Source organism: Zerene cesonia, chromosome 4 (assembly GCF_012273895.1).
Source record: "Zerene cesonia ecotype Mississippi chromosome 4, Zerene_cesonia_1.1, whole genome shotgun sequence".
NCBI lineage: Eukaryota > Metazoa > Arthropoda > Insecta > Lepidoptera > Pieridae > Zerene > Zerene cesonia.
In genome coordinates this window covers 4,504,108-4,517,448 of record NC_052105.1, presented here as the reverse complement: position 1 = coordinate 4,517,448, position 13,341 = coordinate 4,504,108, and the positions used below count along the sequence as shown (strand labels likewise).

At 32.3% G+C, this 13,341-nt stretch overlaps 3 protein-coding genes across 4 annotated transcripts in view; 2 read left to right on the top strand and 1 right to left on the bottom strand.

Annotated features, from left to right (window-relative positions):
- The first annotated feature begins 168 nt into the window (after window positions 1-168).
- On the top strand, window positions 169-3,137 carry LOC119839590 (39S ribosomal protein L2, mitochondrial). The gene is made up of 6 exons (XM_038365955.1): window positions 169-488; window positions 916-1,028; window positions 1,400-1,535; window positions 1,912-1,992; window positions 2,254-2,385; window positions 2,564-3,137. Exons 1-6 carry the CDS (start codon window positions 263-265, stop codon window positions 2,767-2,769), a joined length of 894 nt encoding a protein of 297 aa, XP_038221883.1. The 5' UTR covers window positions 169-262; the 3' UTR covers window positions 2,770-3,137.
- Window positions 3,138-3,318: 181 nt separating this feature from the next.
- On the bottom strand, window positions 3,319-9,494 carry LOC119839589 (ubiquitin-like modifier-activating enzyme ATG7). Of its 2 annotated transcripts, XM_038365954.1 has the most exons (11): window positions 9,134-9,494; window positions 8,495-8,690; window positions 7,558-8,013; window positions 7,086-7,192; window positions 6,501-6,645; window positions 5,789-5,947; window positions 5,227-5,415; window positions 4,978-5,130; window positions 4,512-4,627; window positions 4,121-4,403; window positions 3,319-3,545 (listed from the first exon to the last, which is right to left on the bottom strand). In XM_038365954.1, the coding sequence occupies exons 1-11, from the start codon at window positions 9,328-9,330 to the stop codon at window positions 3,513-3,515; spliced, it is 2,034 nt and encodes a 677-aa protein (XP_038221882.1). In that variant the 5' UTR covers window positions 9,331-9,494; the 3' UTR covers window positions 3,319-3,512. The 2 variants fall into 2 exon arrangements, with proteins under 2 accessions (XP_038221882.1, XP_038221881.1); XM_038365953.1 differs by lacking the exon at window positions 3,319-3,545 and having other exon boundaries at window positions 3,568-4,403.
- An 852-nt stretch (window positions 9,495-10,346) lies between these two features.
- The window catches only part of LOC119839790, a 7,967-nt gene continuing 4,972 nt past the window's right edge, over window positions 10,347-13,341 (top strand). Inside the window, exons 1-4 of the mRNA XM_038366230.1 lie at window positions 10,347-11,157; window positions 11,643-11,800; window positions 11,930-12,118; window positions 12,186-13,118. Of these exons, the coding sequence (XP_038222158.1) occupies window positions 10,367-11,157; window positions 11,643-11,800; window positions 11,930-12,118; window positions 12,186-13,118 (2,071 nt within the window). The 5' untranslated portion in view covers window positions 10,347-10,366. The remainder of the gene's footprint in view (window positions 11,158-11,642; window positions 11,801-11,929; window positions 12,119-12,185; window positions 13,119-13,341) is intronic.

Here is a 13,341-nt window from a genome sequence, read left to right as displayed (position 1 = left end):
GGTTCAGGCTTTTTTTGCTTTTAATTTTGATTATAGCATATAATGCGAATTTGATGCATGGAGGATTATCTCGACTAGCCTCCAATCGAACGTAGGTAATGTCACTATTAAAACTTCAGACACCGCACTGGCAATCGTATTTTGCATTGACATTTGTGTTTTGACTTTTGACAGCTGTTCTCTGTTCAGTGTTCACACTCGTAACGTCTTCGTTAAGGTTAGGAAGGAAATATTCTAATAAATAAATGATTTGGTAACAAAAATGGCTTTAAACAGGTTATTTTCAAGCCTTGCTATTTCAACTACAACAAATCTTATTTCAAAACGAACTATACACGTGAGTGTGGTTTCATTTGCGAGTAAACCTAATATAGAAAAACCAAAGCCAGGATTTGGAAAAAGTTATAGGAGAATCGTTCATTTTCCGGAAGAATATACAGTAAAGCCATTAGACGTTACAAATTTAGCTGGACGAGATCCTGTAACTGGTAAATACTAGACTTATATGTAATCCCTTTGTTTGGGTTAATGAAACGATTAACCTATACTAATATTATAAAGCTGAAGAGTTTGTTTGTTTGTTTAAACGCACTAATCTCAAGTACTACTATTAGCCGACTACTACCTAGAGCTAGTCCGAATTAAAAAATTCTTTCAGTGTTAGATAGCCCATTTATTGAGGAGGGCTATAGGATATCTACCAAGGGGGAGACGTCAAGGCGGACCGCTAGTATTTAACAAATAAGTAACCGAAAAATGTGTGCAGTATTTATTAGAAAAATAACATGATAAATATAATTTTGCATACAGCTTTGAAAAATCCTGTGTATATTTTTACCCCACATAAAGCTACAGTAACCATTTTTTGTGATATTCATTGAACCTAAATATTAATCTACTTTTTTTATTTACAAGGACGAATTGTAGCTAAGGGAATTGGAGGTGGAATAAAACATAAATACCATTGGATTGATTGGATTAGAGATGGACCAACAGAAGGACCACCTCAGGAAGAAAAGGTCATTCAGGTAAATTTTAATTTCATAATATTATATTAATTAACAAGAGGGTTGTGTATAGATGTCTTGTGTGCTTTTTGATGTGGGAAAGTTGTTGATAATTGAACATAATTCCCCCTTTACCCTCCCCTCCCACAGCTTCCTGGCCCCCTATGTGAGTACCAGATCTGTAGTATGAAGAGTCTATAGATTGTCAGAACAAGTCCTAGTTAGTGGGTAATATAATGCCTGCTGTTCTATGTTTAGCTTTTATTGGCATTATTGTCCAGGTGAAAACTGCCACAGCAAATAAAAAAGTTATTTATATGCTAGTAAAATTAACTATGCCATGATGCAATATACATATTGTTCAAACATAATAACAAAATTAATTGTTAAAGATTTTGGAAGATGGATGCAGAACTGCTCATGTGGCTCTTGTAGCTGTTGGAGATAAGTTAAAATACATCCTTGCTACTGAAAATATGAAGGCTGGTGACATCATTAAAACATCAAGACATCTTCCAAGAATACCAGGTAACTGTTTCAATTTCTGTAATGGGGGCCTAAGATTTTAATCTAAATACTCATTAACTTTGGTTCTATTCTTGAAGGCAAATTGCAACACTTGTAAGTGATATCTACAGATTTAGATTGATGAATAATCAAATCAGAAGATGTCTTGTCTTGTTCTGTAATTTAGAGCAAATTCTACAACAATAAGGTATTTAAGAATCATGAGCAATTATTAAATTGAAGAAACACACATGTTGCTTTATGCATTTATCAATTTTGATATTGGGAAAAGGGTATTGAACCAATTTTATTTCAATTCTATTTATGAGATATATTCAAATGAATGACTTTTAAATATGCTAAGCCAGTCTTCATTCAATTATTATTATTCTTTTAGTGAGGGCAAATGAAGGTGATGCTTATGTACTGGGAGCTCTGCCCACAGGGACTTTGGTTAATTCCATTGAAAAAGAGCCAGGTAACTATTTTTACTATCATGCATTGATGTTTTATAACTTGTAAGCAACTAAGTAGCAACAGCCTTAACACCTGTTAAAATGTCATCAAAGAGTGTTACATCTGATGCAAAAACTACTGATATACACATCTAATGCAAAAACTGCTGCATTAAATTCAACACTGTTTACCGATGTATGAATAGTTTAAAATATATTTAGTTACCATTTGCTTTTTATGCACACAAAAGAGTATACAAATAAAATAGAATTTACAATTGCAGGTCAAGGTGGGCTGTATATTCATGCTGCTGGAACTTATGGCACAATCTTGCGAAAACAAAATGATAGAGTTATAGTACAGATGCCATCTAAAAGATTATTTAGCTTTAACGAACATTGTATGGCAGTTGTTGGTAAGTTATATCGTAACTATTAAATCATTTTAGGTACTACATAAGTTATGCCTTTTGTGTCAATTTATATTTTTTATTGCTTTTATTTTCATAATAACTTAGATTTAACTACATCAAACTTAATCCCAACTGGAACTCTGCCCTTGAATGCTTAAAAATTAACTCATTTATGAAACAGGTCGTCTATCAAACATAATCCATGGGAGTACCCCAATCGGTTCGGCACAACGCATGAGGTGGCTCGGGAACCGACCTCGATCTGGATTGTGGAAGAGAAAGGACGGAAGACACGGTAGAAAAATCAAACCACCAAAGCCCGTGAAGGAAATTCAACATCCCAAGAAATTCCCATTGCCCGCCATACAATTCTCTATGCGCCCTTAAATGTTAAATGTAGAAATATATAGATGTTATAGATTTTATTTAAAATGATGCAAATCTTTCATTTTATCATGAAAATTTATACAAAATCTAAGAAAATCACTTATAGTATAGAAAATTGCAATTTGATGAAAACTTACATAAATTGTTCTGAATGTATAACCGAATAATATATTTGTATTGGCGTAGAAAAAAAATTTAATGTCCTTGATCAATGCTGTATAATAAAAATCACTACATGTGTATACTACACATAAGGCAAAGTCGCTTCACGCGTCTGTCCTTATGTATGTAATGTACGTATCCTAAGATCATTAAAACTACACAGCGGATTTTGATAGGGGTTTTTTTAATAAATAGAGTGATTCAAGTGGAAGGTTTATATGTATACAATAACATCTAATAAACCACTCCGAATTCAACGCGTGCGAAGCCGCGGGCAAAAGCTAGTAATTAATAAGTTTAAAATTAAATGATGTCTTTATTATACAATGTTCTAACTTCACAATTTAATATTTATAATTCACATTTTCTATTTAATCTTCCAAAATATAAAAGCGAAATAATATCTATATATACAACATTATAAATTATATTACATGAAAAGCATTACTTTGTGCAAGTAATAAATATTCTTCCATATTAGTTCTATGGAATGAAGACAGAGCGAAATTATAATTTTCATTAAACTTTAAGTAATTATCTAAACAGACTATCGAAACACTGAGAAAATTGAAGTGTTTGAATTACTCTTGATCTTCATCTGACAATGTTAAAATCTGTAAATAAAAAAATTATTGCATTTTATGAATTGTTAAGAATTACATCATGAGCATGGAAATGTTAACAATTCTAAACACAAAGCTTTTCAACCGACGTCCAAAACAGCAGGATCAGCAGGTTCTATGTACGTCTGTGTTTTTTTGGCCAGGTCTAATGGGAGTAGATAACAGATGGATTCTACCTCCAAAATATATCACAAGTAGCAATCCATTACTGTATTTAGCTTGGTTGGCACTGACTTCATATAGATAGTATGGTAGAATTTATAGTAATTATGTTAATTTACTTCTCACTTTTGTATTGTTGTGAAGTCAGTTCAATATTTTATTTATTTTTTTTCAATATTTTTAACAAAAAATAATTTAACTATCCTATCTTGTAAGTTGGATCAAACTGCATATGGTGTGTATAAAATTCGCAGCGAGTTTACCAACTTCTATGAATTTTTTCGCGTTTAGTAGAGCTGGGACTGGGCCACAAATTACTTTTTACCCCTTAGTGTTGGAAAAGAATAATTGCATGATCAGCTACAAACACAGCTTATACCAGATGGACATTTAAAATGACTTACATCAGCAATCTCAGCAGTCAAATGCAACTCCGATAATCCAGTCACTTCTTCCAAATAAGTTCCACTGTTAAATACTTTTAACAGAAACTCTATTCCTTCTTCTCTATACATATTAATGACTACATCAGAACAAGCGATACACTGCCTGAATTTAGTGCAAGTTGGTGTAACAGTCTGGTAAGAGTGTAAGAATCCTCTTATCGAATGAGGTATTGGTCCAAGGACACCATTAGATGTTGAATCTTCTTCTTCTGATAAATTATATGGTGCTGGTGCATTGATTCTGGGATGGAAAGATTATTATGTATAAGATATTTTATATTAAAAAAAAAAAAAAAAAAAAAATTAGAAGTTTACTGAAAATTATTTTCCATATTAAATAAAAAATTACCGTAGTGGATGTTGTAATAGCGCAACTAATAGTTCAACAGAAAGAGCCCCCGCGATGGCGGCGACACCAGGCCGAGTTACTGTACATTGTTGGTCCAGTGTTCGATCCTTTATAGACTGAAAATTCGAAATAAATAGCACATTAAAAAAAATATTAAAATTAAATCAATAAAAAAAAGATATCCACGATTGTCATTGTTTATATGTGTAAATTATAAAATGGGTATGGAAGGGAACCGAGGAAATCGAAAAAAAATGAAAAACATCAAATTTGGGCTACTTTTTTTTTTTAAAGGGAGTAAGTATAAAAATCTAAATCTTAACCATTTTAGACGCTATATTTATTACAAAGCTGTGATTTTTGAAGGAAAAAAACGTATATTCGACTCGAAGGATAAAATTACATATTTAAAAAAATTGCTTTTGTAAGAAATAGATTGCATTCTGGAAATAATAATTACGCTTACATTCCCGGGCGCGGTGACATCGTTGCAGAAGTAGCATCCAAGCTGTGCACCATTTACGTGAGGACTCTTTACATCAGCGTCTGGAGATGACATACCTAAGCCATGTCGTATAACTAAATAACTATCGAAACCGAGAGCCGCGTTGATTGCTATCTAAAACATCAAAGAAAAATAAAGTTTTTATGTATACGTAACATGTATTAAGAAGTTATATGCTAATTTGAAAATTTAAAAAATTAAGTATAATACCTTTCCATAATGAGCTGCCAACAAAGTGGGTAACCATCTCGCCTCTCTTGTATCCAATAAAAGAAATATAACGTCGTGTTCCTCGATTGCTTCTACAATTTGCTTAATATTCTCTATTGTTTCAGGTTTCAGGGAATCCCCTATTGGATGTCCTGGCATTGGAATGTGTACTGATAATCCACTACTCATCTGTAATAAAAATTTAAATAAATTAACTAAAGTAAATAATGAGGCTGAGCAAAATCGCTTAGCGTGTCATAACGCAGGCGCAATGCACACAATAACGACATGTCTGTCTATTTATCTATACTAATATTATGAAGCTGAAGAGTTTGTTTGTTTGTTTGAACGCACCAATCTCAGAAAGAACTGGTCCGATTGGAAAAAGTCTTTCAGTGTTAGATAGCTCATTTATTAAGGAGGCTATAATATATGTACCTCGGACGAAGCCGAGGCGGACCGTTAGTGGGTAATAAATTAATAGGTATTAGCAAAGTATGACTCAACATTTTAAAAATTAAAGGGTGATAGTTGTAATAAAATACCATAGTTTGCTACTTACAGAAGTAGGCAAAACTCGTTTTAGATTTTCGGCGGCTGCGACTGCTTTCATTTTCCCGCCATTAAGACAGTCTTCATACGTAAATAGTACTTGGCGCGATGGATTTGAAAATGAGACTTTTCCGTTGTCGATAAAAGTAATATGACGGAAACCCCATGCCTGGTGATAACAAAAAACAGTTACTATATGTATATAGTTACGATTACACCGAAACCGCTTTTATTGAAATTAGCTCAATCTTCAAAGATTCACATCGCAAAATTCACTAAAATTGTAACGGAGAGTTTTTTATATCATAATCGGCAATGGTGCTGGTGGATCACCTGATGGTAAGCGCTACCACCGCCCATAAACATTTGGAGGGGCTTAAGGTCGATTGCAGACCTTAAGCCTCTACAAATGGATTGCCGACTTCAAAATGGAATAAGATTTATTGGAAGGATTGACGAAAGGAATAATGGAAAGGACTTGGAAGGGAAACACAGCAGTATGCTATTTCACGCCTGTCTTTTGTGGGGGTGTGGTACTTCCTCGGTGCGAGCTGGCCCAATTCGTGCCGAAGTGTGCTCGCCTACCACATACAATCAATTAAGCTTCTTTCGGAAAGAAAATGTTGTTAGAAAACCTGTATCACCCTATGAGCATATTTGAGCTTATGAATAAAATTGGCATGGATTTATTGATCGATAACAATGTATGATTGGGTACTCACTAATAAATCTCGAGCTACATGACACCCTAACGTCCCAGCACCCAATAACAAACATTTCGTTCTCTTCATGATATCCACATCGAGTTCTGGTACTAATCTCCATTTCATTAGTTTAATATTTAAATCCGATGATGTGTCAGCCAATCTACAGAAATCATTTGGATACAAAATTTGTAAACAAAAGCCACATATCATCTGGTAATTAAGAAATTATTACATGATAAAATAAACTATTGACATAACAATTTATAAATATAGCATTTCAAAAGTTAATTGGAAGATGATAACTTTGCATTTACTGGCATCATTTATCTGCAAGCCTTTTGATTATTTTTAACAGTTTACAATAAAGAAAGCCAAGTATTGATATTGTTGAATGAATTGGATTATTTACTGTGACAGGTATTTTCATCAATAACTTTTTACTTTGAGTGTAGTGAATAACTGCAAAGTGTAAAAAGTATCAGGCCTCATATATTCAGTCTAATGAAATATTAATAAATAATAACACAATCTTGTTGTTTCTATCTGATTTCACAACCCAAAACAACATAATTCTAGACAGACAGAATACATTTATTATACCTTATGGGATCCATAGATGCCGACATATTTGCTAGTTTGGGTCCAAAATTGCCTTTATTATTTCTCTCCCATCCAACCCATCCCTTGTTGCCATCAGAATGACTATTCTAAAATAGCATAATTTATTGGAAAATTATCAGCTGAATTAAAGTTTTTCTATTATAATTAACAAAATATGCAAAAAAGTACAAGCAATTAGTCTTCTTATGAATCAAAACCACACTAATATCATAAATGTGAAAGTTTTTTGTTTGGATGTTTGCCCGTCAATTACATTGAAACTACTGAATGAATTTTGATTAAATTAGGCATATTATATTCGGTGATAGGATAGTTTTATCCTGATTAAATGTTCCCTTGGGACAAAACAGGAATCTTGATATCCAGGATGGAACCAGGACAAGCTTCTAGTAAATTATAATTGCATCTACTTATATGTATATCCCATGTAGCAACAACAATGTATATTTACCTCAGTGGCATTTATGATAAAAATGCGACTGTTATCCGCAGAACCAGTTTTATTTAACCTCAAGCCTAAAACCTTTATATCTGATTTACTCAATTGGGGAGAAAATTGCAGTAGAGCTGCTATAAAAATCCTTAATGGCCATCCAGGGTTGCAATTATTACTTGGATCAGAGAAAGCAAAATATATCTTGGAAATATCAACTTTCAAAGTGTCCTTTAGAATATCATTTCCAACAATATCAGATAACTTATGGACCTTAATCTTTTCATTTTCCTTGGAAATTACGAAAAAGTATTTCTGCATCATATCCAGTGCTTTATATTCATGTGCAATGTCCTCTAGTTGCTTATTGTTGAAATGTGAGGATGCAAGTGAACTCTTTTCTTTCATGTATACTGTTGGTTGACTAGGTGTTGGAAAAGCAAACCAGTAGTAGTAGTGAAACTTTTTCAGATCCTGAAAATTTTATTTCATTTTTTTATTTTAGAATTTCCAACAAAGATAAAATTGTAATGACTCATGTACTGTGGGTATTTACAATTATGTTTTATATAAAATTTTTGGATTTTTAAACAGCTGTATGTATAAATGATTTATTTTGCAATAATTTTTTAATAGTAATCTCATAAAATAGAATCAAACTCTTCTGTCAAGGCACAGAAGGTTGATAATTTCTTGGCCTATCTTTACTAATATTATACAGCTGAAGAGTTTATTTGTTTATTTGAATGCACTAATCTCAGGAACTACTAGTCCGATTTGAAAATATCTTTCAGTGTTTGATACTCCATTTATTGAGGAAGGCTATAGGCTATATATGTACCACGGGGGAAGCCACGTTGGACCGCTAGTAGTAAAATGAAACAGGTATCATAAAAAAATTGTATCACTATAGTTGCAGGTCACTATTACAAGTTTTCCATAGAAACATACTTACTGCAAATGAGAGTACAAAAAAGTTTAAGAGTGTGTGTGGATTATTAATCCAAGATTCTGTTTCTATGTTTTGCCAAATTATTTCTCCCAAACTATTAAGCAGAGATGCTTTATCCATGCTTTTAAAGTCTTCAATTGTATTTTTATTCATAATTGTACCAGTTACGCTCAAGTATAAATGCTCTGTTTCTGGATCTCTGAAATGTTATACAATAAAGAGAATTCAAATACATTATATACAGAATTCAAATATTTGATTTTGGCAGATATTGAAGGTAACATGAGTGATTTAACTTAACACTGTACTGTATACTTTTACAAATGGCAAATAAGGTGTTACAGTTTGCTATTTGTCATTCAGAATTCTTTATTAGTTTAATGGGTCTGAACTTTATATTTTACTAGCTGCGTCCCAGTTTCACATGTGTAAATAAATTTTTCCTTTAAATCCCAATGTTTTTATGCGAATAATGCCAAAAAGCCTAAGTTATTCCTCATCAGCTTTTGCCAATGAAAGTCCCATCAAAATCAATAAACAGACAACAAAAATGTTATAAAAAATTATTTTGGTGTATATGCATATACATTTTCCAAACAAATAATCAAAATTTTATTTTTATTTATTGATTATAATACTCACTTGTTAAAAGATGTTCCATCAACTTCAAATACAGGTCCCATATCATCTTGGTAAGTGAATCGGCCATAAATCTGCTTCGTGTTCTCATTTAATTTATCAATATTTAATTTTAAATCAGTTAAGTTGTGCCAGAATGATGGATGAACGAAAGACATAAACGGAACATATTGTATGATTTCTTGGTCTGTAACTGACATTATTTTAAATCTTTAATAGTGGGAATTTTATAAAATCTCTACTCCAATTATAAGAGAACTAGCGCATTCATGAGACATTAGATAGCGGCTAACGATGTCAGAGCAATGCGAATGTTATAAAGATAAACAATAGCTCAATCTCAATGATCAATCGATGTATCAAATAGAATCTATCAAAATTTTATTGTCATAGGTCATTTGTCAAGTGTCACTTCGTCAAGTCGTCTGTCACCGTGACTTAAATCGACGCTGACAAAAAGTCGTATCTCATTGTCTAATAGTGAATAAAAAAATAATAATCAACCGTAGACAGTGAATAGTTTGCATGTGCAGTTAGCATTTTTTACCCTTTATATTAATCTTTTTATCTTTAAATAATGCGCGTCAAGCACGCAGGTCGTTCGCACGCTCTAGTGCCGTCTAAGTACTCGAATCAGATAAACGAACATTCTTGGAAACTTTGTGAATACAGATACATATAACAACGAAATCAGTTCTAGGTCCATTTAGATTAAAATTAATTATTAGAATGGGGATAGAATGTTCATTCCATCGTCTGGTATAAATTGGCCTTTACTCTAGCGATACACTTGAAAGAACCAACGTATATTGTACTGGCCACTATATTATTATAATGAATCCTCAAGATTTATTTCAAATTAAAGTCAAGTTTACCGTCACTTTAAAATGCCTTTCTGTTCTTTTGATTTATAATTAATAATAGTTTATTTTATAAATTATAACATATTAACGCTCTGTAGTTTTATTAATGTAGAAGAGAGGCGGACGCGGTAATTAATTGTAAATTCGAAATTATTGTGAAAAATTTTCTGTAAGTTTAAAACATATCCTAATCTCAAACTATCCCATGAAAATTAAATGACGTATTGTTTGCTATCAGCCGTACGTACCAGAATGTAAATTTCATCTGCTTTATAAAGTATTATCGCATCATCATGCATCTAATAAATATATTTTTTATAATCCTCTGACATATTTTAAAATTTGCAGATTGTAATTAGAAACAATTGCAGATATGGCTATAAATTCATTAGAAAGTGGATACGATGATTCACCAACAAAGTCGATAGATTCTAGCAGTTGGCGGTTAAACTCGGTTTCGAAGAAATCAAGTCCATGTCACAATGGAAGTTTAAAGAGTAGTTCAAGTTATCGCAGCAAAAAGCAATCGAAAAGCATGATGATATCCCCATATCTCAATGGCGACAAGGTGAAATTACATTCTAGGGTTACGGAGAAAAAGTTCATCCAAAGGAAAACAACAGATTTTGTATCATCGTTTCCTTTAGCGGCTAGTATATATAAAGCAAATTCAGATGAATTTAAAATACCCAAGCGTCATAGCAAGAAGATAAAAAAATCAGTGCTTACCCTCCCCAACGACCTTACTAAACCCCAAGCATGTACGGTAAGTGATATGAATGACTCCGAGTATAATGAGACTAAGAATATAAGAAAGCCCAAGCCTAAAAAGAAAAGAAATATAAAAAAAATTCCTGTGATAGATAAAAATATTGAAATTTATGACAGGGATGCAAGATATTGTTCTCAATTAAACATAAATTTAGATAGTAGCTCAACCGATATGTTCAAGCATTTGACGGGTGATGGATCTAGGGTAATAAAAAAGTCTAAAACCAACTCATATGGGAGAAACCAAGTAATTGATAATGATGTTTGGGCTGTGCTAAGAAATATTAACAAGATCCAGTTCATCCCATCGCCGCCGATGTCCTTAAATAGCATTGAATCTTTGAAGAAGAATAAAAAAACCAAAAGAAGATCAAACGATCGAAAGGATACAAGGTAAAAAAATAATTACATATTCACATTTTTTAACATTGTTGCAATGTATATAATTGCGTATCCTCCATAAAGTAATGTTTTTTTTTTTTTGGAAATTCATTCACTGGTTTTGTAAAAATATACTCCTAAAGTTATCATTTCAGCAATAAATCTTTTATGAATAACTACATATTATGAAAAAACCATGCTCTTAAAAAAATAAAGAATTGAATTAATAAGCTCATCAGGTGGGATTGGAACTCGCGCCCTTCCCTTGTTGAGTCGACGTCTTCCTTCCATCCCAGCTCAGCAATAGATTCAACAGCGCCAAATTCAAATCCCGCCTAATGATCTTGATATTTTTCCTATTCTTCTTAAACCATTTTAAATATTTCAAGTGCATCCAGTGCATTAAAAAGCAAAACATAAAAGAGATTAAGATAATCCTCTTGTTCAAGTTTTCATGTAGTAGCTAAGCGATGTATTTCATTTTTGTGTTGATATAGATTTATTGAAACTTGCCGTACTGAAGAATTTGCGTATATATCGTATGACAGCAATTCAATAAATAGTTGCTCTCGCTCAACTAGTTATGATCGTATAACAGTGATTGGAAGGCAAGATGAAGTTAAAGAAACTTGTACTAAAATACAAGACGAAAACTGTAAAGTTACAAAAAAAGGATTTATAACGAACCAAAAAAGGAAAAGGACATCACGTGTTTCTGCCACTAATAACAAAACCCCTTTAATAAATGATAAATATGATAAGAATATACAATTGAAAATATTAGATGATGACACACACCATGGCAATTGCTCGGATAAAAATATTTCAAATAACAGAACTGAGGAGAATATTAAAACTGCCAGATCTGAGGAAAATAAATCTGCGGCATTGGCGACTATTTCTATAAATACAGATTCATATGGCGATACAAATATAAAATCTAATTTCTTGAAAACTATATCATTAAAAACTGGTAAGTTATTATGCAAATAATGCGCATATTATTTTAATTAAGGTAAACTTTAATGTTGAAATTTCAGTGCCTGAAAAATCAAGTATGACCTCGATGAAAGGACGTCAAGATCAATTGAATGGAATAACTAGGGTAGTTGTTAGTAAAGGCAAAGATATAGACAAAGGGAAACAGCAAACAGTAATAAGAAAACCAAGGCTGGTCACCACTATGCCAAGTTCTTTGGGTATACCTAAATTATCACAAGCAGATATAAAAAGGCGTCTTGCAAATATTAAGTTTCCATTAGTCGTTACTGGCAAAGATCAACTGAGCTCCTATATAAAAGTTCCATATAGTGAACCCTCTCAATTTTCTGGACTGGACAACAAAATTTGGCCATTTATGATGAATTGGCTTCCAAAAACAAATATCCACGATGAAATCAATGTAAATAAACGCTCAACAACTAATGGAAATACGTTAAAAAGGAATTTATGCAACTCCCCCGTGACTGTACGAGATGTTTCCGATGATCGACTTCCTATAATGATTACTTACAAAGGTGACCGGAATTATATGAACCTGAAGAATAACGTAAAAGAAATTCCCATTAAGTCTAGATTAGTGAAAGATAGTGCTTCTTTACTTGATGCGAATACGCCAAATAAAGTAAGACCAATACAACAATTTAAAGACAAGATGCTCAATCTTATTTACAATAAATCATTTTGCCAAGATACTGCACGATGTCCTAAAGACGACTTTATTAATGATACAAAGCTTATCGATTTAAACAAAAACACAAAATATTTAGAAAATCAAATAAACACTCAGAAATTGATTAAACATAAACACAAATCAATTTCGATTCCAAGTGAAAGCGGGGCAGTAAATCGGTTAAAGTCAGGATATAATATGACGGCGAAAGCGAGGAAGGCTAGTGATTTTATAGAAAATGTGATAAGAAAGATCAAGAACGGTTTTTATTATGATGAGGAATCCCACAAGGGTAGCAAAAGTGAGTATATAAAACATGTTTATTTCTTCTTCTTTCAAAAATAAACAATTTTGAATTACCTACCATGACTTTGAAGAATGGGAAATGGATCGACTTTTTAGTGGTAGAATGTTACAACTTATCCAATACCTCATTCGTAAGTTATAAGTTAAGGCGAGGTGAGTTCTAAGACTCGCAAATTTTTGGTTCGTTTTTTCAATTTTTCTTATACAAAATGGAATAA

Coding starts and splice junctions, on each gene's coding strand:
- LOC119839589 (XM_038365953.1), bottom strand. CDS start 9,330: ATGTCAGTTACAGACCAAGAAATCATACAATATGTTCCGTTTATGTCT. Junction 7,193..7,557: donor TTATCATAAATGCCACTGAG/GTAAATATACAT, acceptor ATGCTATTTTAG/AATAGTCATTCTGATGGCAA. Junction 5,948..6,500: donor ATGTAGCTCGAGATTTATTA/GTGAGTACCCAA, acceptor TGTTATCACCAG/GCATGGGGTTTCCGTCATAT.
- LOC119839590 (XM_038365955.1), top strand. CDS start 263: ATGGCTTTAAACAGGTTATTTTCAAGCCTTGCTATTTCAACTACAACA. Junction 1,536..1,911: donor ACATCTTCCAAGAATACCAG/GTAACTGTTTCA, acceptor TTATTCTTTTAG/TGAGGGCAAATGAAGGTGAT. Junction 1,993..2,253: donor TTCCATTGAAAAAGAGCCAG/GTAACTATTTTT, acceptor TTACAATTGCAG/GTCAAGGTGGGCTGTATATT.